This window comes from Dermacentor andersoni, chromosome 4, assembly GCF_023375885.2.
Source record: "Dermacentor andersoni chromosome 4, qqDerAnde1_hic_scaffold, whole genome shotgun sequence".
Lineage (NCBI taxonomy): Eukaryota > Metazoa > Arthropoda > Arachnida > Ixodida > Ixodidae > Dermacentor > Dermacentor andersoni.
In genome coordinates, this window is record NC_092817.1 from 773820 (window position 1) to 799168 (window position 25349).

The 25349-nt window shown below is 45.7% G+C and overlaps 1 protein-coding gene across 6 annotated transcripts in view; it reads right to left on the reverse strand.

Annotated features, from left to right (window-relative positions):
* The window catches only part of tweek (transmembrane protein KIAA1109 homolog tweek), a 647796-nt gene that overhangs the window by 524061 nt on the left and 98386 nt on the right, over positions 1–25349 (reverse strand). For all 6 annotated transcript variants that reach the window (XR_008613545.1, XR_008613544.1, XM_050182732.3 and 3 more), the window contains exons 12-13: positions 9347–9504; positions 2008–2257 (exon numbers count right to left, since the gene is read on the reverse strand). Coding sequence is in view for 4 of the 6 variants with exons in the window: in XM_050182732.3 (XP_050038689.2) it covers positions 2008–2257; positions 9347–9504 (408 nt within the window). In the remaining 2 variants the exon portion in view is untranslated. The remainder of the gene's footprint in view (positions 1–2007; positions 2258–9346; positions 9505–25349) is intronic.

A 25349-nucleotide genomic window follows, 5' to 3' on the forward strand; every position in this document is an offset into this window, starting at 1 on the left:
TCATCTTTCTTTTTCATCCTCACACACTTTCACTCGCACCTAAAGCACCAAAGTGTGTGGGGCATGATAAGATCTTATCGCACTTTGACTTTATACTAAACATGGCGCCACATCACTTCGGCGGTCGCTCTTGTCACACCGTGCGTGATTTGAGAGGTGTGTTTGCAAGCAGCTGCTTGCAATTCAATCCTTTGACCATCTCTCCATGTAAGTTTCGATTTATTGTCTCTGCATTTTTTTGTTGCGGAAGCAAAATTTCATTATTTTGAAATCGCATACAAACACACTTCGTTATATTGAGGTCCTAATTACATGGTGTTCTATGGACAAGAGATTATGAAAAGTTAAATACTTCATTACATCGAGAATTTTTCATACTGAAGTTTGTTGATATCAAGGTTTAATTGTAATCACTATTTTCATTCATCTTGCAGAGTAACTGGACAAGTTTAATGGGGTCACTTATGTTCATGTGCTTTAGGAACATTTGAAGAATTCCCCAAAATTTAGTAATCTCATGCACCAAGCCGCGGAGTGCATAATGTCTATAGGCCTTTCCTATAGCCAAAGGAATGATAAAAGGAGCTACTTTCCACTACATACTAAGCCTATGTGTGATATCACATTAGGCTGATGAATTAAGTGAGATGGCTCTTCTTGAAGTGTGTTGATACTGCAAAGGAACAACTGAGATTGAAAGTGTCTCAGTTAATCCCATGTGCATACATACTCTATTTCCTTTTTTTCTTTTTTCTTCTTTTTTTTGCAACATAGGTCACAGCAGTTCCGTGCAGCTGTGCAGGGCTTTCCTGCAGTATGCAAGCAGTCTTTGCAAGAATTCAAAGGAGACGATGAAATCAACGCCTTGTTCTCTTCTATGAAAGATTGTCAATGTGATAACTGACAAAAAGGTTGCTCAGTGCCCAAGTCACTCTCGCTGAACAGACTCACATTAGAATCGATCTCGGCTGCTTCGCCACTCAAATTTGATTGTACATAGACAAGTTTTCGAACATGTTTACTTGTGAGCCTGTTGCGAAGCTTCTTATGAACATTATGAAACAAAAACCAGCTTCGATCCCAGCTGGCACATGGTGAAGGTACCTGCAGCAGTCTAGAGGAGCTATATACGGACATCAGGGACCTATTAGTGCAAGGGCCTTGCCAGCAGCTTGATGTTTCCACATGCTTCGCGGAGTCCCAGATGCCATTCTTGGATTAAAACCCATAGGGGTCCTGTATTTCGCTACGTTTGAAAGCTACGCTACGTTATAAAATGGAAATGAAGGCATACAAAGATGCTTGAAAACTGTGCTACTGTTTTCTTGTCATTGTCATTGCTTCTAGAATTGTATGTGTCACATAAGAAAATGGCAAGCATAACTGTGTGTGTAAATTTGAATGGTATCTTTCCACTTTCTCTGTGCTGAGCAAAAAAAAAATAAAGACAAACATTTCTTGTTTCCCAATATTTACAGATTTCTTGCCTACCCTTACATCACTGGTCACGATGCACCAGAATATAACAAGCAACCCAATCATGCATTGGAATAGGGATTTCAAGAAATGCTACAGCAGTGAACATGTTAATAAAACATGGAGGCAACTTGCACAAAGCATTTTACCCACAGACAGATTAACCTTCGAAACTACAAAGCACATATAAGACAGTAAGCTGTCGAGGCACATGGGAAACACTTGAGAAAAATTTGATGGCTTGCTGTGTGGCATTTACTGCCCCTTGGATGAAGCTCTTAACCACTGGAAAATTGGCAACCCTTTATATACAGAACAAGGTCTGTCATAAAGAGTTATCACATGGTAAGGGGGCTGGGGCTAGGATGGATTCCCTCAAAAGCACGTAGAAGCACTTACCCAGTGAATAAAACACTGTTTTTAGCAACTTCAGAAAGAAAACAACACACTTCATTGTCGGATGCTCAACCTATATACCATATACAACCCACACATTGATAAAAGCACTGAACTTGCAAGGAAAGGACTTACCGAAGGTCCAATCTCGAGCTCCAGTGAAAGAACATCGGGCACCATGGAACCTGGATCAAAGTCATCTGGGGCTACCAGTACTGCACGCTTTTTGGGCGGACGGATTGGTGAAAGCAGCAGCTCTTCCTTTTCAGGTGTTGTCACATCGAAATCCAGTGGGTGTGCAAAGTCCAATGGAGGAATGGGGTGGTAGGTATACTGCAGGCTGAGTGCCACTATGGGCACTGAGACGACTTCCACCCATCCCTTGCTGCACAAAATTAAGTTCGCAAGTATTAGGCGGTGCCCACGACGGTTAAAAAGGAATCTGTCTGATTAAACATGGCAACACTGCCTTTGCATAAATATAACACCTTTCCTTTCTCCCATGTAGTGTGTGTTCTACAGCTAAATAAACTGCTTACTACACAATGCTCCTATACCCCATTATTGGCTATAACAATTAAATCTGGATACTGGGTGCTTGCACAACAAAAAAGGGTGCAAAATCCCGGAAAATAAAAATAAAAAGACAGCTACATCGCCACGCTCGTCTTTGTGCTGTGCACCCTTCGCGGCACACTTTTGTCGCCCCTCTTCCATCTCTCTTCCACCCTACCAACATTGGCAAGAGGATGGATGGAAGGGGCACGCGATGTGATGCAACAAAGGTGTGCCAGGCAGGGTGCACAGAACAAAGGTGGGCGTGGCAAAATGTTTCGTTTTTTGTTTCTTCTTTTTTTACCGAGACAATGTGAAAAAGGTGTGCAATGTAGCGTGCATAAAAAAAAGGCAGGTGTAACAAAGCAGCCCGCATTACCTCCTCTCGCTTGAGTATATTAATTCTTTTTCCTTTCGGCAGACACATCTAGTAGCCAGATTTAATTGTTATAACCAATAATGTGTCATGGAAGCATTTTAGTAAATGGTTTATTTTACCAAAGAACAGATACAAAAGTTGACGGTGCTTCAGTTGCTCATTGTTATAGCCGATATATTGTTAAAACCAATGTTGTTATAAAAGGGTTCAACTGTATTTCAGAACCAAAAATAGAAGCAACATCTTATTTCACCAATTTAACAGATGCAGCTTACAAAAAGGCAATATCTGTTTTTGGTGCATAGTTGTGGATTTATAAACTCCACACTTCCATATGTTTACACTTACAAATATTGGTAAATTTTTTTCATAACTTTCTGGTCATAAATCTAAATTTTGCTTCCTAGAGTCCCTAAACTTAACTTTCTCTCTCAGATACAACAAATTTATTTCAAATGAGTGCAATGGTTGTCTTATAAAAGCATTCCTGCATTTTACATGTATAATTAAACCTCAATATAACAAACTACAATATTGTCATGTAGTAGTGACGGTAAAGAACACAGTAGCAATACCATGAATGAAGAGACTTTTATTGGGCCAACCTGTGCCCACAAAGGCAAGTTACACTCAAAGCACAACGATAGCGGTGAACACAGTCAGCGACCGGTGAAATTTGATCAGCGGGTCTAGTGCGTCGGCTTTTATACATGAGTCACCGAAGGTTCCAGAGTGATCGCTGGTGACGGCATGTCTTCCAGAAAGTACTACACAATTCACGTCGCACATATATGCAATCAGATTACACAAACTTCGGTGACAACAGACAGCAGATACCAACTATCGATAACATACAAGAAACTTCCGATACATACAGGCGCTTCCTGCACTGAGCAATGACGTTTGTTAGTTAAACGTGGTCCCCTGATAAAGTTAAACAAGTACCCACGTCAATATAACGAGATTAATTTTCCACAATGAAGCAACATGATGCAATAAATGGAAACTGGCACATTGCTGACGGTCAAATGGCTGAAATATATATGTCTACTTACAAAAGCATGTGATCGGTAAAGTTGAGTTTCGGTACCAGTAGTGCAAAAAGTTAGATCCCCATGCTGTCAGGTTTCGTATAAAGTCGAAGAGCACTAAGATCTTATTGTGCCCCCATGCAACATGTTCTATGGGTGTGAGGGTGAGCTGAGAAGGAAAGGTGGCTCGATGTGCACAAAAGTGGGGGTGAGCAAGCGTGCGGTAACGTGAACAAGCATGCACTGGGGGAGAAGGCCGCATTTACTCTCCACTAGCTTTTATCGTGGAGGTAATGCCTGTAATGTGCCGTCTTCACTTGCGTTTAGTGCTGGAGGTCCCATAATATCCCCTTTTTGAGATGCATTGAAGTAAGAGGCAGATGCATTCACTCAGATTTGCCTGCACTCTTCATCATGCCAGTGTTGAGGTAGTGAGTGTTTGTGGCCATCACACGAGACCTGTTTAAGTTTGCCTATGAAAATGTGCCATCATGCTTGTTAATCTAATCAAGTAAGAGAATGTTTACTGCTATTTATACAGCCAATAAAATTATGAACTTTTGTTTGATGTCTAATACTTTGCTATCGTTATCAATGCTTCACCTCTCGTGTGGAACTATAACTTTTTTACTCAAAGAACCAACACTGGAAATAGTGCATAAAGGCTACCAAAATTTTGAACGCCCTACCAGATCTTGTTTGGTTTCTTGGATATGACACGTGCATGCAAGGTCACAAATCTACAACAAATATGTGTCAGTGAACAATGGGTTGTCACCAATCGCCTTGATTTCAAGTGATCTTACATTGAAGCTTTCTTCGCCACATTTGACAAGTTTTGATGTTGCATTCATTGGACTGTGTGGACAGCGGTCTGCTGATAGCATCGTCCCACTGCAGGCAACTTCACCAGCCGCAGTGGCAGAGTGGACGCAATAGCTTCGCATGGCAAATCGCCAAACCTCAAATTCAACAAAATAATTTTTTTTATGAAAATTTGTTTTTTTCAATTGCCCCATAATCCAGAGCTTTCAATGGTGCCTTCCATGTAAGAAAAATCGGCCAGCGACTGTACTTATTTTTATGAAAGGCAATATTTCAATAAAATGAAGTCAAGTGCTGATAATACGGATTTTCTCACATCAAGGTTGTGAGGGTACTGGGCCAATGCCAGGTGGTGTAGCGTCGCAAGCACGAGAAGGTAAGCAACTGTGTAGAGTAGCAGGCACAGGACGGAAGGCAACGGTGTGTGGCGGGGAGGGAGAACATAGAAAGCATGTGCGCGTGATCGGCATGCGGGGAGCGCACGACGACGAACTGAGTGAGTGAAGTAATTGGCGGAGCAAGCCGCGTGCGGTTGGCGGATCGAAACACAAACTGCATGTGTGTGCATGCGCCGAGGATTCCCCAAAATTAAGAATGTACACTCACCCACAAAATATTTCTGGGTGTGCGAGCACGTGTTGAAATGAACCTCCTCCCCTTCTAGCGGCGCACCCCTGTTGTAGAGACCGATGCATGCGCGTCCCTCCGAGACTGCAAGCATGCATGCTTCCACGCTTCTTCCTGGCACACCGGTGATATCAGAATGTAGCCGCGAGGTGCCCCTCTTGCAAGTGGCACAAAACTATGTGACGCATGAGCTTGAGCGCGATGCTTCGGCCGCTTTTTGTCGAGTCACGAACGCTGAAGCATAGGGCCTGGTGACGAACGCCACCAGTCATTTTTTTTTCTGCGTTGCACCTTCTCGTGGCCAATCTTCAATGCTTGTTTCTTTTTATGAACGGTGCGTTCTCACGCAGAAGAGCATGGCAGAAAACGCGCTCTATAGAACAAGACAGGCAAGACGAAAATGATACTGTCGTGTCTGACGGAGATAATGCCACCTTCTCTGCCCTTGTGCAAGAAAATTTTTATGGACTATGGTGTATCCGTAAAAGCCCCGACTGACACCGGTGCACACATTCGGTAATGAACTCAAACCTCCGTGAGCAACTAAAGAAGGTCCTCACTCCTGCGCCGTTACCTGTCATCTGGGCATAACTCCAGCTGTTATTGGTATGCGTGCAGCTGGTGCGGCTGTAGCTGGATGCCGCACTTCTGTTTTGTTTTATGTTTTGCTGCACTAGTGTTACAATATAATCTTGGGCCTCGATTTTTTTTGTTGCCCCATTTGGCCTTCACTGACTGTTCTGTGGGAGTTGTGTAAGTTTACCTACCACATGATTTAGACCCTCAGGATCTTACTCCGAGTTGTTTGTTTTCAACTGATTACTTTCACTTGCCTCATCTCGCCGTAGTTTATAGCCTATTTATTACATAGCCTCTGTCCTGATAAGGACAGAGGCTATGTCATCTCTCCTAACACTACCACCCTCCCTTCGCACAATGTGTGGGGACAAGTGACTCTCACGCGTCCCCTGATATATTGTTTTCCTGCATAACTCCCGTAATCCAGCTTTGCCGCATGACTTGGTGCCCGCGGCAGTTGGTGTGGTTGAAGCGCATTGCGAGAGATGGCGCGAGTGTGGCTCTGCTAACGCCACCTAACAGCGGGGTTACTTGGGCGTGAAAAGGAGAAGGCACTTCCTTTTTTGGCTCGGGATCCGCAAGCGGCGCGGACATTCTGCGAGTGCACCGATCCATGCTTCTGCGACACCGTCTTGCAAAGCCTACCCATGGACGAACATGATCATTCGAATGCGCCACCGTTTGCATGACCGTACGCGCGAACGACCAGGCATTGGTTTCCAGCATGGGGCGAACATATTCACTCATTATCCGGTCATGATGAGTCGGACTTTCACGATTTGTTGCACGCCCATCGGCATGTTTTGGGTATTGGCGTATCTGCATGCTTGTCCGCGAACTGTCTTGCTTTCGCCGCGTGCACGTTTTCGCACCGTGCCATGAGCTTTAGGCTGCAGAATATGAGCATTTGACAGTATACAAGCAACCATTTTTGCGTGGGCGCGATCAGAGCTGTTCAAAATTAATTTCATTGTATAGACTTCGACGCCTACAGGGACTGTGATGTGCCGTCGCGACGATTCAATCTTTTCTTTTTTCTTCTAAATTCCTGGACGTTTCAATATTATTTCTCGAGTTGCGTCACACTGTATGTTTATCGGTGTTCTCAGCGTGCGATTTCCCGCTGCTTCTTTTTTGTAATCCAGTGCATTAATTCATAACACAAAAATGAACGTATCCCATGCTTTTTTTTAATGAGCTTCTTACCGCTCCCTTTCCACTCCAATGAACTTGCCAGTATCTATAGCATCGACAAGTTCATCGAACAAACCGTCAGGACATAAGTCGTGCAGCGGACTCGGGCGAGCATCTCAGTGCGCGTTTTCCGAACATCGCAGACCCGGCGCCATAGAAGAAATCTAGCACATCAAACCACACTAGCATAGGGCTAGTGTGGATTTTGATCGCTAGCGTCGACGGCGTGCTTTCTTGAGCAAGGCGACGGTGGCTGAAGTCTGTTTGAACTTTTAAACATGCTAAGCCTTTTCGCAAATGTATCTTTTTTTATGACATTCGTCGGTACGAGAGCCACGTGGTCTGCATCCTGGGAGAGCGAGGCTTCGCGCCCGCGGAGCATTGGCAAGCCTGAAGCGAGTGAGTACGGAAGCCTCGTGGGTAGTCCGAATTTCTTATGTAAATAGCTTCTTCTGTCTCTTTGACTCGGATGAAGTCGCGGCTCTGGGAGCCGGGTGGCCGCGGGCCACGGGTGCCACTACGGGCTGACTGGTATTGCGGCCCGGCACCGGGAGCTCCGACACCGTCTGGGACGGTGGGCGCCGTCAGCTCGGATGCTGTGTGCACCGAGCGGGGTAGGACCACCTCACAGAGCTGACGTCTCCTCGCGGCTGCCTGTTTTGCGTCCATTTTGGGTGTAGTTTTTTGGATGCCGGTTGTTGTCAGGGTAGCGACGCTTTAGGCCTAAGGCTTTACGAAGCTGCCTGTCGCACGTGGAGGGACACAACCTGGTGGACCGTGGCGTTGAGGTGTTGCTTCTCTCATTCTATTTAGCCTCGCACTAATTGAAATTACTCGTTCGACTCAAGGAAGCGAGCTTCGTTCACATGAACTTAGAATCTGAGTAGCTGCCCGATCTTTTGCTAGCCGAGTTGAACATCGTACCACGTGGGCGATGCGCATGCAGACTTCCTCTCCCTTGCACTACGTTAGTGTTTGCCAGGTGTGTTGAGTGTACGCAGCATGATTGGAGTCACCCCTGGTTTGCTGTCACCTGCACATTGTCTGCACTGCTGACCCAGTCTACGATCGAGCCACCCCAGGCAATGGTGCTGCTGTGGCCGGTTCGGCGCAGCGACTTTGGCGGCCGCCTGTATCTGGCTCGCAACCCTCGGCGGCAGAGAAAAGAGCCGGTGGTCACTGACAGCTACTGCAACTCTCGCCAGCAGGGCGCGAATGACGCTTGCTCATACCGACTAATGCGTCGGCGTTTCCGGAATCCTGGTTGGGGGGATGTGGGGATGCGCAACTCTCATGCGTCCCCTGATATGTTGTTTTCCCGCGTAGCTCCCGGCCCCTGTAATCCGGCTTCGCCGCGTAGCCTGATGCCCGCGGCAGTCGGTCTGGTTGAAGGGCAGTACGAGAGATGGCGCGAGTGTTGCGCTGCAAATTCCTCCTAACGGCGGCGTTACTTGGGCGTGGAAAGGAGAAGGCTCTTCCTCTTTGGCTCGAGGTCGGCAAGCAGTGCAGACATTCTGCGCATGCGCCGATCCATGCTTCTGCGAGACTGTCTCTTGAGGCTTACCCCTGGAATGGACGAACAAGATCGTTCGAACGCGCCACTGTTCGCGTGACCGTACGCGCGAATGACCAGGCGTTAGGATCCAGCATGGGGCGAACATATTCGCTCACTATCCGGTTGCGGTGAGTCAGACTTCCTAGATTTGTCACGTGCTCATTGGCATGTTTTGTGGATAGCAACTCGGCTAGCAGGCATTGGTCTATGAAAGGTGCAATAAAAGTCCTTGTGATTGTTTGCACTACTGTGTTGTCGTTCCATTGTTTAAGAGTACGCGAGAGAACACAACTTACACACAATTCTGTGCCATATATTGAGTAAGTGAAGCTGAGAAAATAAAAACATGTTTAATTGCCCTGGAAAACATACTTTTGCAATTTATTATTTTATTTCAAATTACTGGAAGGCAAGGCTATAATAGTTCTGTCTTGCTATATTTAGGTCAGAGTCAGTTTAGTCTTGACTTTTATGTATGTCTTGTGTAGCAAGAAGAGGTTGGGTTCATCAACAATTCTTTTGTGCAGTTCCTTATTTATCCGAGGCTTTTTCAACCTCACATGGTACTGCACCTTCTTTACAAAAAAAAAGTGTTTTCTTTAGCTGTTGACTGACCAGCAATGTGAAGATGTGGGAAGCACATCGAGTTAAGGATTGTACATTCTCGTATTTTCCTAAATGTGTGCACTGAAGCAAGCATCGCATGTATTGCAAAAGTGCGAAAATCACCTGGGCTGGGCTACAAAGTGCCATTTCTTGTCTGGAGGCGGCTGTAGTCTGGGAGCTCCCATTCGGTCAGTAACCAAGGCACTACGGTCTAGCAGCAGGAGCAGTTCACGATGGGGATCCCCCTCAGGTAGAGAGGCCAACATGGAAACACTTTCAGCCTAAAAAAAAAGTTTGTTTAATTGTAGACACATTCGACAGAAAGGAATTACATGCAGTGAGCAAACGCTAGTATAGAGCATGGGCATCTCGCAAATTGTTTCGCACAGAACAGGTTGAAACATGAGCAAAGGTATACGGATCATGGGTTGCACACAAAAAATGGAAGATGTGCCTGTGGCATTATATTTATCTATGCTTTTCACTGACTAGTTTTTTCCATGAGAAAAGAGATGGCACTTGCGGCATGCCCAGCCATTTCTTGCCTCAAGGCTATCTGCGGTGCCTCGGTGGCAGTTCGACTCCCAGTTGCGGCGCCCACCACGTTCCGATAGGAGTGGATTGCAAAACACTCCAGTACTTACATTTAAGCACAAATTGAAGAACTCCAGGTGGTCAGAATCATTCCCCCACTAGGTCATGTTATCTCACAGCCTGTGTGCTGCTTTGGCAACCCACAATTCGGGTTTCCCGTATAAAACCACAGTGCACAGGCACAGCACCTGCTCCAAAATATTTGTCCCAGGGTAACTGGGATTTGCTACAGAAAGCAGTATAACCACAGTCACAGCGATAGAATAATCACATTAGTCGAGTGCAGAGAGAACTTCCTAATTCTTTAAATCCTCAATACACATACCTTTGCTGGGAACATAGTACTGGGTATCCCCAGAGAGGCAATCATACACTGATGCTCATTCCAAAATGATAAAGATACATTCCAGAGCACTACAGATTAGACAGAAGGAAATACCCACCACCTCATCCCACACTTAGTAGGGACGAAGCCGTGCAGCTACAAAGACTCCAAACGAATTCCTTCCTACACGCCACATTATTGTCATGACAAGATACATCCTACACTATACAAATACAACTGTCATTTTTGCAGAATACCCAAAATGCTCTATCATATGGTTCGGGAGTGCAACAGTGTCACGGAGGTGCCAGTGAATACAATGCCATCTGAAGAGCAGGGGGATCACCTGCTGACCAGTGCTGACCCAGAGGGCCAGCAACGACTGGTGAACAAGCAGGGCAGGCAGCTGAGGGCCATGGCATCCCGGACTAAGAAAGGCACCCATGTGAGGGGCAATATACACAGTCACCAGCTCTATCTTTTTAATAAAGTTTATTTCATCATCATTAGTACACACTTAAATCGGATAAACATATGTAAATGTGCAAAACGTAATTTTAACATACGTAAACATACTTGAGTACAGTTGCTTCACAGTATAATGGACTGATGGCTGTGGCATTCTTATATAGATTGTGAGGATGCGCGACTCTCACGCATCCCCTGATAAGTTGTTTTTCCCGCATAGCTCCCGTCTCCTGCAATGCGGCTTCGCCGCGTGGCCTGGGACCCGCGGCGGTTGGTGTGGTTGAAGCGCAGTACGAGAGATGGCACGAGTGTTGCGCTGCTAACGCCGCCTACCGGTGGGGTTACTTGGGCGCGAATAGGAGAAGGCTCTTCCTCTTGGGCTGCGGGTCGGTGAGCGCCGCGGACGTCCCGCGCGTGCGCCGATCCATGCTTCTGCGAGACCGTATCGCGTGGCCTCCTTCGAACGCGCCACCTTTCGCGGGACCGTACGCGCGAACGACCAGGCGTTAGGATCTAGCATGGGGCGAACATATTTGCTAGCTATCCGGTCACAGTGAGTCGGACTTCCTAGATTTGTCGCGCGCCCATCGGCATGTTTTGTGGATAGCAACTCGGCTAGCAGGCATTGATCTATGAAAAGTGAAATAAATGCCCTTGTGATTGTTTGCACTGCTGTGTTGTCGTTCCTTTGTCCCAAGAGCACGAATGAAAATTCCACAAGATACAGTAAGATTCCCTAAATTTGACTAACTTGATGTTTCAATTCATTCGATCCTGATGGAAAATCCTGCACCGCGTCCTTACATGTCTATGGGCTACAAATTTCGTTATTTTGATCCTAAAACTGGCCTTCGCCAGATAATTCAAACTTAAACAGTCAGCACCTGAGCCTTTTACCGTGACTCCAATAGCGATCCCTTTAGCAGCAGCGTCTGTCTTGGCGGAGCTTACAAGTATAGTGAGGAGGTGTCCCATTGAAAACGCCTACTTTCGGCCTGCAACAAGTAGGTTTTTAAGTGAGAATAATAGCTCAAGATTAATTATTACAATATTTACCCAATTCTAAGCAACTATTCCTTTTTTTTTCACTAGGATGCAAACTGTCAGCGTAGTGCAACCAGATACGAAACCAAAAATGCATCAGTGGCATTCGTAGCAACCTATCATCATAGCCAGCCTAGCCAGAGCCATCGCCATTGCCTTCCCAAGATGGGGACATCTGAAGTTCTCGCCAGTGCGTTCTAGAAGGGGTGCGTAGGCTCACTGCCATATGGCCCCACTGCTGCACTGTGCTGCACTCGGTGTCGGCCACATTGGTGGCCACCAGTGAAAAACTTTCCCGTACTCGCTGCGCCACTGGGTTGGCATGATTACTGTGGCTAGTACCTTGGTGTTCTCAGCTCTCGCTTTGAAAGGGCCGCCATCTTTGTATGCGAAGTAGTGCCGCTCTTTGCTTGCTTGATGCTTTGCTCAGTATTCGGCACATGTGAGTGAGAATGCGTAGGCATCATCGAAGCTATTGCTTTGCAACCAGACATGGAACAGGCTACAGTCGTGAGAAGAATGTACCATAGCTGTCTTTGTTCATTGTCCCCTACAATGAAGAATGGCGAGAGGAATGGCAAAGGAACTTCCACCGTGCTGGTAAGAAACTAGATCACTCCTGTGCTGTCTCCAAACTACATTTCAAGCTACAGTGTATAATTTGGGCCTAGGAAAACCTAATAGACAGCAAGAAGTTGTGCATTCGTTGTGACAGGCCGTTGTGGCTGGAGAATGCCATCCTTGTGATTCTTCTGAATTTGCCTCAGTATCTATCTAATAAAACAACCTCAAAGCCAAGGATCAAAAGAAAGAGATGCGAATATAATGCAACAACCGTGAAGAGGAGCCAAAGCATACTGGACAGTGACTATTCAGATTTTCCTTTGGCTACTACCAATGCTTCGTGGCAGAATGCAGCTCAGTGCAAGATGAAGATGTTACAGCAGAGACAATACGGTGCTTGTTGTTTCTTTTTCGTGTGAAGACTCCTTCCAAATACTGGAGTTATGCGTCATATCACCTCTTAATCTCAATGGAGTGCTCTATTACACGTCGGCACAGAAAACGTGCACAAATCAAATGGCACTGGTGCAAGAACGAGGTTTTGCCTGTAATAAATCAACAAAGACAAGGCCTGCAAAGCAGCAGTGCTTGAATGATAAATGTCATAATTGGTTGTCAACACAATTTTTTATAATAATAGCAACGTGCCTTCATGGTCCAGGCAAGTACATACGTTTCCCCTCCCCACCCCAACACGTTGTTGTGGCTTAGCAGCTATGGTTTTGTGCTGCCAAGCACCCAGTCATGGGATCAAATCACGGCCACAGTGGCCACATTTTCACGGGGGTGAAATGCAACAAATGCCATGTATTGTGCATCAGGTGCACATTAAAGAACACAGGTGGTCAAAATTAACCTGGAGTCCTCTACTACAGTTGCCTCATAATCTAGATTGTAGTTTTGGCACATAAAACTGCAGAATATAATTTCTAAGGTTTTCTTCAACATTGATCAATACATGGGGAAGAAAAATAAAAGTGTAGTGCCGCAATTTTGTAGCAATGCCTTTTCCAATGCTATTCTTTAAGTGCTTCATCAGCGGTGAGAGTAAAGTACAACTTGCATTTTTAACCCTTTCAGAGTCTTTTTTTTCACCATATGCGACAGCCCAGAGTCGATATTTTTTTATTGCAGATTTAAATTCTTCAGAGGGACCTATATCGAAAAAATTTTCTGTGATTTTTCTTGGGTGACCGTAAAGTGAGAAAAATATATTTTGCATTGGTATATACATATACTGTTTATTCATCAATAACAACAAGAAAAAAAGGAAATAAACTTATAATTAAAGATTTGATGCATTGTTGTATACACAGTTCAAGGCTTAGACAATGCGCCCACGAAAATATTTCGCAAGTCTTAAGTGTTCCTGCTCTTACACTAATATTTACGTCCATAGCGTAATCGAACGAAGTGGGTGAGCGCGCTCAAGAAAACTTTGTGGCTGTGTGCCCGTCAAAAAAGCAAAACATGTGACAAACTTCCACTAATCTTCATTGCGAGTCTGCAAAAAAAGAAAAAAAGGAAACGCATGCACGGCGGCATCCTTCTTTGCATGCGCACCCCTGTGAGCAATAAACGAGCGAGTGACAGGCGGTCGCCCTTTGAGCAATTAGTAACAAGACAGGCATCAGTTCTGCGAGCGCAAAAAGCCGAAACTGCCCGCGGAACAAAAGCCAAATTAACCACCGCACGCGCCAATGCGCGAGCGGTGGTATATAGACGCGCCGGGGCAAACAAACCATGCAACAAAAACAGGGAGAGGGAGGCGCAAGAAAAAAATTCCCTGTATTCTTGCATTGTGGAAACACATGCACGGAATGAAAAGGTAGGGTAATTGGCACGCTTTCTAAACGTACAGACGACGCCGTATATATACAGCATCGACCATGTTGGACTAGTTCGCGGCGCCGTATATTTACGTCATTGACTCTGAAAGGATTAATAGGATCAGCCATCCATGAACGATGGATGATAATAGTGGCATACAATAGAGAAGAATGTATTGCTAGAAAGTTGTGACCTAGTGGCGTTTAAAGGGCCCCACATCAGGTCTGGCCATTTTGAGTTGACAAACACAGAGCAAACAATGCATGCTAACAATTGTGTTTGCAAAGTATTACATCGCTACATGCCGCAGAAAGGTCTGAAATTTAAATCTGAACACCATTTTCCCTTTCCCTTGTGGCGACCATGCTTCGAGCTGGACGGTGACGTACTCATGTCCCTGTGCCTACGTACTCGTGTCCACAGTGTGACGTCGCTCGTGGTGACCCGACTTAGACAATTATTCGCGGCAACATCTGTTATTTGAGTGATCCGTTGCTTAAATTGACAAATTAAAGTTTAGAGAACTAATAAAACACACAAACGGAATGTCTGCGTGTTTTTTTGTTTTACTTTACACCGAAGCAAGAGGGATGTACTTCCGCTTCGTCTGCTTGTTCCCCTGGTTGTGCAGTCATTACAGATACCGAAACTATGCCATTTTCTACCGTGTTTCAGTGCGTGATCATGCTCTGCGATCCGCTTGTTCTGCCTCAGTATTCGTGTAGCACTGAATTATACCGCTAGTCATATGTCCTTGTGCGCAGCGCGCAAAATCGTGTGCTGCATGAAACACAACAGCTTGGCGCAACGGCGTCAGCGGAAATACGCAGCACTGGAAAAAAAAATGAAGGCAGGGCCCATGACATAGGTGTCACACAATCCTGGAGGTCCGGTATGGGAGAACGCAGGGAAGGAATTTCGCTTGCGGAGGCTAGACAGGGTGAGGGGAAAGAGTGCCTCGCTTAGCAGTGGAGCCCACCTGCTGAAATCATGAGTTCGCGGCCCGGAAATATTTCTATCTCGGCTATTAATGGGCCGATTTGAAAAATGTTTTGCGGTACACTCCCTAGAGGATGCGTAACAACTTCCAGCGCATAACCGAACTTTGCCATGAGGCCTGGTGAGGGGCCCTTTAAATACTGTGCGGCAGTGCTCATGCCACGGAGGCCGAGTACTTGAGTGACACACTTTTAAGCCACATTGTAGTTTAAAAGCAGGACAAAGTGGAGAAATACCTTTGCTTTATGCTCTGTGATAGTGGCCATGATAAGCTTTTCACAGTATAACTGCAATCAGCGCTTCCTATACAAGATCTCGTCAATGCTCCATAATTACTCCCCAAGATGGCCAAGTTTTTCAGGAAGCACTGCTAAGACGCACAAATATAATATCCATGCCTTGCACATTGGGAATTCTGGAAAATACTATGGCCATGAGTGACAGCCGCCAAGTCTCGATGGCTAAAAACAATCCGGTGAAGCTGCAAAACGTGCCACCTGTCAATGACGACACTAAGTGTGTCAGGCACTGCCGCGATATAAGCACACTATAAACCTTCTAGAACACTACATTCTCGTCTAGCCTGTGCATAGCATGACAAAGATGTGTCACTTTCAATCTTTGATTACTAAAGCTCATTGAAAGATAAGTTATTTAACAAGCTAAGCTAGCAGCAACAAGCCATGCAATGTGTTCTTGGCATTCTCAAGGATTGCTTGTATTGCAGGAGAAACTAGTAAGGCTTGGGCCACCATCTTGTATGTGATTGTTGCAATTTGATTTGTTTGATAAATGCAGAATGTCAAACACAAAATGAACCATAGAGAGGACATCTTATGCTTTACAGACAGCGATGAAGTGCTGCCTGAGAATGATGACAATGGACGTCGGGTGTAAATAAATTTATCTTCTGTGAAGATAAAGTTCCTTGGTGTTATCCTCTTCTAATTGCCCAAGTCAGATGCATGCTATATATCTTGTGTCAAGAAATTGAATGTGCATTTGATTCTAACCTGTAATACACAGGCAAGTACTACAAATGAATTGGCAGTGTGTTCTGCCTTTTGTTTAATTCGACTTGAAGGATAATTGAATCAATTTCGTTGGTCCCATCAGGGTTGAATTAACGTAAGTTGTCTGTACAAGCAAAGGCAGGCTAAGGCATTTTGCATTACTAGGCTCAAAGCAGCTGCAATATATGCATTAACAGACAGATGCAATAACAGCAATGACGCAAACATACTTCTCTACCGCATGTAGAAGAGAACATCAGGTTCCATTTTGTGAAAGCATCCAAATGTACTTCAAGGAGCATCTGCTCTATGGCCAGGTTAGCACAATCCACCACATGCACACTATGAAAATTATAGTTTCATATTTTCTTGCGCTCCTCCACACGCCGTGGGAGCAAGAAGAGCAGATGCCTAGCTTCTCTCTTTCCACATGAGGAGCCAAATCGTTTGCCTACTGGCATCACGAACTGGTCGGGAACCGGTCACAAACGTGGCCATGGAGTTCTGCACATGTTCGACCAAGCAAAATAACAAGGTAGGAGCATCAAGCGAGCACTAGGGGTGAAGATTGCCTGTACCAACAGAGGGAGTATCCAAGATCTTGTGCCTTCTTTTTGTCATGGAGATGCCATGGGGAAAGGAGAGGTGGTAAAGTGTGCTTTTCAACCATGCCAAGGTGGCCATGCCACGTAGCATGGTTGCTGAGGTACACATGCTTGAACAACGTGATTCTTTTCTCGATTTGCATCAAAATTTCGTTGCCAGACCTAATGTAATGAGTTATTTATCATAATTCGAGGCAGTTTTCTGCGAGAATATTTTGAGACAAAATGGAAAAGGGTCCACAGTCTGTGAATCAACTTCTCAAAAAGTTATTGATCTTACATTTTTTGCCAGTCGATCACCACATCCCCTTGCTTTTCAGTACTTGGATATGTGAGCACATGCACAAAACCTTGTTGCAAAATGTGCAATGCATTTATACGGAATTTTATATAGGCTGAACACACAAGATCAGTTCTCACGCAACTGGAAAGATTTAAGAGCCTTCACGGCTTTATTAAGCTCAGTAGTAGTGCCTGCATAAAGAACTAATCACTTTGAAAGCGATAAGGCACTGACGAGCTGTTTGTCGAATCGAACATGCTTGACTTGTTTTCCTGTGGTAGCCCTGACATGACTGATTTTGATGCATTTTAAAATTTCCTCCTATACGTAGTTGATCTAATATATATAAACATGAAGTACCCAGGTTTTTACTAGCTGACAAAATTTTTCTTTACCTATATACGGTAGAACCTCATTGACACGATCCCATTCCGTACGATTTCAGAGTGCGAAAATTTGCGATCAAGAACACAAGAAATGACCCAATACATTTATGCTTGTTTTTTACCAGTTAATACGTTCACGGAAAACAAGATTATTTGGCACCAGCATTCAGTACATCACCACATTGCAATTGTATGATATGTGTTCCAGTCGCTAGATCTGTCTGAGCAAGAAAAAAATGCGAGGTACGCGAGGTCAAGAGCAGTAGCCACCCACCACAACAACTTCCCCGCAGTACTTGTCCCCCCTTGTCATGTGAAAATGCCGGTAAACACTCATTTTTCTCATCCGGTATCAGCAAATCGCCTCGCCCGTTGTCACACGTCGTGTCAACAGATAATACTGCCAAACCTATTGCAATAAACTTCTTCACCTTAGTAATGTGCATTGTTGGGCAAGTTCACCTATCTGTTTCACAGCGCTTGCAGTGTAGTGCCATTGGAAGCATATTCTATGCTTTGAATAGGCGAGAAGCAAAATGCGCTGCCATACCGTGCTGCAGGCAGCGCCATGTAAGCATCATGTTTAACTCTGGCGGCATGATATTCCAGCGTCATGCAACAACTTCATTTTGTTTGTTTTCCTTTGCTGCCTAAAACACTATTCAATAGAAATGCAGCAAAGCGAGTCTCGGACTGCTCGGGCTCACCTCGACGCACGTCGACGTCTAAGGCTGCAACAATTCTCACCAGGGGGGGGGGGGGGCACGTGAAAACTTCCCGCCAAAGTGTTCTACCCAAAGAAGCCGCTTGAACCAGATTTAATTATAGGAATGCAAATGTAAGCTTGCCGAAGCCACAATAACGACAAATGTGCGTCTAGGCCACTCAAGCCTCTTCAGCTAGGCGCACGTCGGCATTCTGTGCTGCAACAATTTGAGCAACCCTGCAGCTGCCCCTCTGTTTTTTTGCAATGCTAAAGATATTTAAAATATGATGCAAAAAATAAGCATTTACACATAGCATGTATGTATGGACAATGTGTAAGGTTCATTCTGTATATGTTTCAGAAATATCTAATGGCTATATATAAAACCTTGATGTAATATTTATGGTGCATGAACGGACAGATTTGCAGGTGCCTGAACTACCGTATTCAGTTAAATCTAAGCCAAAAGTTATCTTCAAATAATCATATACCCAACTCTAGAGTCAGCTTAGATTCAAGGATTTTAAGAAAGCACACCAGTTCTTAATTGAAATTGATAAATATGGTGCATAGCTAACGCCACCAAGAAAAGTCAGTACTTAGGAGCTACTAGCCACGCCAGTAGCCAACTGAAGTACCCGAGCGACATTACCATTTTGACCTCTGTCGTATTGGTGTGCGGTGTGGCATTATCATAATCGCACCAAACAGGCGATGCCACTATAGTGCCACTTTCAAACGAAAAGCTGTGGTAACTACAGAGGCATCATCGAACATTCAAGCCGGGTGGGACTTCGGCACCGATGAGAAAAACATCTGTCGTTGAAGAGGGCAACGGGAGATGCTTTTAGATAGCGCCGCAACAAGGGTGGCATTTACCAGACCACATCAGCGATGATGACGTAGAATGAGCTCAGCATGTTCATATTCAATAAACACTGTTTTCATTCTGTGAACACTGTCCTCACCTTTTTGTTCAGCCTACATTCGAGGTAAGTTTTATTTTTTTATTTTTTATTCAACTTTCGGTGGTTGGCTTAGAATCAAGGCCAGCCTAGACTCGAGTAAATACAGTAGATGGTGCCACCATGCTGAGGGTGGCTCATGATCTCACTGATTGCGCATCTCGTCATCTGTGCCTGCACGCCTGCATAGAATAGCAACATGGCATAGCCCTTGCAGTTACCAAGAGTTGGTTATATTACAGTCGAACCCGTTTATAATGAACTCGATAGTTCCGGGGAAGGTGGTCATTGTATCAGTAGTTCATTATATATGGACTCGAAAAAAATGCTCAGAAAATAACCGCACTGAAGCTGGTGTCAGCACTTACAATTCAGCAATACTTTTGTCCTTAAACCACATTTTCAGTGGCATTCTTGTTCTCGGTATGTTCCCGCGCCTAGCTGCAAATTTCTCTTAGAAATGTCCATCTAATGAACAAAATGCGGCATAGTACACTCGACGACCGATAATTTGGACTCCACGGCGAGCATAAATAAGTCTGAACTATCGACTGTCTGGAAAAACGAATGTATCCAAAAAAAAGGTTATTTTATTTACGTTTTAAGGCCCCTTTGAAAGGAAGAAGTGGTCAATCCATTGCTGCACACACATCAGCTTACGTGAAACCAAGTCCACCTGTATTTCTGCCAGTTTTGTATTGATACAAGGCAGAAACATTTAAACAACGCGCGCAGGTTCGTGCGCCCCCTCAAGACGACAACGGAGTATTGAAGGAAAAGGACGAAGTAATGGCACGTGTTTTCGCCGCACGCACTCGCATCGCAGGTGGCCGTTGTCGGCGTCTACAAGAAGAAGACGAGGTGAAGCGACGCTCGAGAGAGAAGAAGAAGGCCTTCCTGATCTCCCGTTTAGAACGCGGCAGTGTTTTTTATTTACCCCAGGGCACAAGTTCGCCCACAATAAATAGTTGTATCTGGGTTTCCTTAACTGTCCGTTACAATTCTGGTGGAGGTGCTGGGTAATGATTTCCAGCCCAATTCGAGTTGGAGAAAGCAGCCCGGAACCACGCCATCTCAGACCCAACGAGCTTACGCCCGTCCACCAGCGTACGAGCCGTCGCCTACGTGGTGAGCCGCCCGAGTTTCCTCTTTTGCCGGAGCAGACTATAATAGCAGCAGCAGACAATACAGAAATGACATCTCAGACAGCCTCAACCCGCATCGTGGTTGATCAGCCGCGAACGCCCGAGCCTTTTCACGGCGACACCTTCGAAGACGCCGAGGACTGGTTGGAAGGCTTCGAGCGCGTCGCTGACTACAACGGATGGGACGAAAACCGGAAGCTCCGCAACGTTTACTTCGCGTTGCAAGACTGTGCGCGAACGTGGTTTGAAAACCACGAAGCTGTCCTCCGGTCGTGGGATGACTTCCGACGGGAGCTGTTGGCCACGTATCCGAGCACAGACCGCCGGGAAAGAGCTGAAGCCGCTTTGCAAGCAATGATGATGATATTTGATGTTTTATGGCGCAAGGGCCAGGTATGGCCAAAGAGCGCCATGTCTGTGGTAGTGGGTGTGCAGTGTAACTATGATTGCTATGAAATTGGTGTGACGTGGCTGTAAAGGGGCCTTAAAATATACGCTCTAAAGTGCGTAAAATATGTGTAATAAAATTATGGCGATGACGTATGACTTGTACTATGAACATATAGATGCATATAAAAAGAATGATGCGATAGGTAAAATATATCAGATTATAAGAAATGCCAGAGCACTACTACCTCCTTAGAGCCCTTGAAGCACAAGGGCCTGGAGGCATGTGCTATTCAAAACAGTTATCGCAGTGGCATCCTCTCGAGAGAGGAGGCGCTACGAATTCATGGGACTAATAACATGTAAGACCACATCTCTAATATAATGTAGCACTGTGTCTGTATTAAAAAGCGGTTCTGGACCAAGGAGCATTGCAGGATGAAGAGGAATGTGCTGTCGGTATGCTAATGAAAAATGTCTCTTTCTCTCAGATTCGGCTTCCCGACACTCCAGGAGGACGTGGAGTACGGTCAGCCTCTGCCCGCATCTACCACAGGTTGGAGGCTCACTTCCGGTGAGTAGAAAATTATGGGTGCCAAACGTGTGTCCTATTCTGAGACGACAGAATAGGACATCTGTTCGGCGCGATTTTGTAGTAGGGGGCCAGAATCCTAACTGCGGTTTTATCAGGTGGAGCTTATTATCCGTTTCCGCGTCCCACATGCGTTGCCAGTGGTCTCGCAATCTCCTTCGCAAGAAAGGTCTCAGATCTGTGACAGGCACCGCAGCGGTAGGGTTAACAGCTTGCGATGCGATTGACGTGGCCATCTCGTCCGCCAGAACGTTACCCTCGATGCTCCTATGGCCAGGCACCCAGCATATAATGATATGCTGGTTAGATCTGTACGCTTTACACAAGACGGAATATAGTTCATTAAGTACTGGATTTTTGTGTGTATAAAGTGACATCAGGCCCTTCACGACACTTAGGGAGTCTGTGTATATCGCTGACTTTTGGAGTTTTGATTTTCTTATATGTTTCACGGCAGACAGTAATGCGTAAGCCTCGGCAGTAAATATAGTTGTTTCCGGGTGTAGTACATCGGATTCTGAGAAGGATGGGCCGACAGCAGCATACGACACCCCGGCATTAGACTTCGAAGCGTCTGTGTAGAACTCTGCGCAGGAGTGCTTGTGCTGGAGTTCTAGGAAATGAGTTCGTATTTCGATCTCTGGTGCGTGTTTTGTTATTTCTAAAAAGGATATGTCACATTCTACGACCTGCCACTCCCAAGGCGGTAACACCTTGGTTGGATGCATTAGGCGAAGCTCGAGGAGTGGGACATGTATCTGATCACTAAGCTCCTTCACTCGAAGTGAGAAAGGCTTTCTTACAGAAGGACGATTATGGAATAGTGTAGAGCAGGTCATATCGTTAACAGTGTTAAAACATGGATGTTGACGATTGGAGTGTATCTTTAGGAAATATGTAAGGCTGATGTAAGTTCTCTGTAGATGGAGCGACCATTCATTTGATTCCGCGTATAAGCTTTCAATCGGGCTTGTTCTGAAAGCACCAGTGGCTAAGCGGATACCTAGATGGTGGATAGGATCTAGGATCTTTAGTGCGCTCGGAGCGGCAGAGTTGTATACGACGGCACCATAGTCCAATCGTGATCGAATTAGGCTCTTATAAACATTCATCAGACACTTCCTGTCGCTACCCCATGTTGAGTGGGATAGAATTTTCAGTAAGTTCATTGTCCTTAGACATTTTTCTTTAAGATATTTAATGTGCTGTATAAAAGTAAGCTTGCAGTCTAGTATAATACCTAAAAATTTGTGTTCTTTGTTTATGGGTATTTGATGTCCACACAGTTGAACACAAGGATCGGGAACCAGGCCTCTCTTTCTAGTAAAAAGAACACAACAGCTTTTGTGGGGGTTGATCTTAAATCCGTTTTCGTCAGCCCACTTGGAAACCTTGTTCAGGCCCTGCTGTACCTGTCTCTCGCATACTGCGAGGTTGCAGGATTTAAAGCCTATTTGTAAATCGTCGACGTATACGGAATAAAAAATGGCCGGTGGCAGTGAAGCACGTAGTGTGTTCATCTTAACAATAAAAAGAGTGCAGCTGAGCACACCTCCCTGGGGTACACCGGTTTCCTGCGTAAAAGGACGTGACAGTGCATTACCGACTTTTACTCGGAAGGTGCGGTTGGACAAATAACTTTCTATTAGGGCGAGCATATTGCCACGGATGCCCATGCCCGACAAGTCTCTCAAGATTCCGTAGCGCCACGTTGTGTCGTACGCCTTCTCCATATCGAGGAACACGGATAGGAAATATTGCTTATGTAGAAAGGCGTCGCGAATGTTTCCCTCAATGCGCACGAGGTGATCAATTGTGGACCGCCCTTCCCTGAAGCCACACTGAAAGGGATCAAGCATTTGGTTTAATTCCAGGAAATGTATGAGTCGCCGATTGATCATTTTCTCAAACAGCTTACAAATGCAACTTGTGAGGGCTATCGGGCGGTAACTTGACGCTAACGAAGGATCTTTACCTTGCTTCAGAATGGGAATCACAATCGCTTCTCTCCATGCAAGTGGAAGATATCCAGCAGCCCAAATAGTGTTAAAAAGTGCAAGTAAAGTCAGTTGTGTATCAGTGTGTACGTTCTTAATTATGTCGTACATAATTCTGTCAGGTCCTGGTGCAGAGCTCTTGCATGTGATCAAGGCAGCTCTTAGCTCGGCAATGCTAAAGGGACGGTTGTAAGGCTCATTCTCTCGACCTTTTCTTGTTAATGGCTTACGTTCTTCTGTTTCTTTGTATTTGAGAAAGGATTGTGTATAATTTGTTGGGCTTGACACGTTCTCAAAATGCTCCCCAAGTGAGTCTGCCTGGTCTTGTAGTGTATCACCCTGTGTGGTTACTAGAGGGAGTGAGTATGTTTGCCGCCCTCTAATCCTATTTACTCTGTTCCAGGCTTTGGCCTCATCCCTAAACGAGTTAATACTTGATAAAAACTTGTGCCAGCTTTCTCTTCTGGCCTGTCGGCGGGTTCGCCTGCCTTGTGACTTTACTTTTTTAAAGTTGATAAGATTTTCTGCAGTGGGAGAAGCACGTAGCAGCCCCCACGCCTTGTTCTGATTTCTACGCGCGATCCTACATTCGCTGTTCCACCACGGTACACGTGGTTTGCATGCCAAACCACTTACTTCGGATATGCATTTTGACGCGGCATCTATTATAAATGTTGTAAGATACTCCACCGCAGCATCAATTTCTAAACAAGAGATGTCAGCCCATGAGATGCTGGTGAGAGTTCGAAATTTCTCCCAGTCGGCTGTGTCTATGTTCCACCTAGGAGCTTGTGGAGGATATTCGTTTTCTTTAGATGTTTTTATTAGTACCGGGAAGTGGTCGCTCCCGTAAGGATTGTTTGTAACTGTCCATTCGAGTTCGGGCAGTATACACGGGGAAACTAGGCTGAGGTCAATTGATGAAAATGTTCTGTTGGCGAGAGAATAATATGTGGGTGCCTTCTTATTCAGCAGGCATGCACCAGAAGAGAAGAGGAATTGTTCAACAAGACGACCTCGCGCATCTATACGAGAGTCGCCCCACAGGCTGTTGTGCGCATTGAAATCTCCAAGTACAACGTAAGGTTCTGGCAATTCATCTATGAAGGACTGAAATTCATGTTTGCTTAGTTTGTACTGTGGGGGTATATAAATCGAACAAATAGTGATAAGTTTGTTTAGCAAAACAATTCGAACCGCCACTGCTTCAAGGGCCGTTCGTAGCTGTAAATGTTGACATGCTATGCTCTTTTGGATTACTATTGCAACACCTCCCGATGATGCGATGGCATCATCGCGATCTTTGCGAAAAGTAACATGCTGTCGGAGAAAGTTTGTGTGTTTGGATTTTAAATGTGTTTCTTGTAAACACAGCACTTTTGGATTGTGTTGGTGGATCAGTTCTTGTACATCATCGAGGTTTCTAAGTAGACCTCTGGCGTTCCATTGTATGATTTGTGTGTCCATATTTAATGTAAATTAGTGCTGTGTTTACGGAAACGGAAGGGATGCCTTAGATTACAGAGCCCTTTCGAGGCCCTGTAATAGGGGTTTTGTTCTTTCTGGAGCGTTCGAGGGAGCCTCGCCGCTCCTTAGGCGCTTGGTGCGCCTTGAGGATGGGTGTAGTGTCCATTGCCACTTGTGAGGCGCCGGACACGTGCTCTTGCGAGCGAGCGGTTTTCAGGGGGAGTCCCGCCTTGGAGGGCAAGACCCCTGCGCCCACCAGCCCGGAGGTCGATGGGGCTCCCTGAGGGATTTGGCTGCGCTGGCCGTTGCCAGCGCTGGAGGGGGCCTCGGAGGTTGGGGCAGCCTCGGCTGCGCCCACCTTCGGGGTCGATGGCTCCACCTGCTCGGTTGGCGGAGCAGCGCTAGCTGCAACCACCGTGGGGGCAGATGGCGTGACTGCCGACTCACTGACTGTGGGTCGGACAGCCGCCGGAGGCCGTTGTGACGCTGCCCCCTGACGCGCCACATCGGCAAAGGTTTTCTTTGGCAGGTATACTACCCGCCTTCGTGCCTCTTTGAACGATATATTCTCTTTTACTTTTATAGTCACAATTTCTTTTTCCTTCTTCCAGGAGGGGCACGACCGCGAGTACGCGGCGTGGTCCCCGTCACAGTTTACACAGTGTAGAGAGTTCTTACATGCTTCAGTGGCGTGTTCAAGGGCACTGCATTTGGCGCATGTTTGGCGGCCTCGGCAGCTCTGCGAGCTGTGGCCAA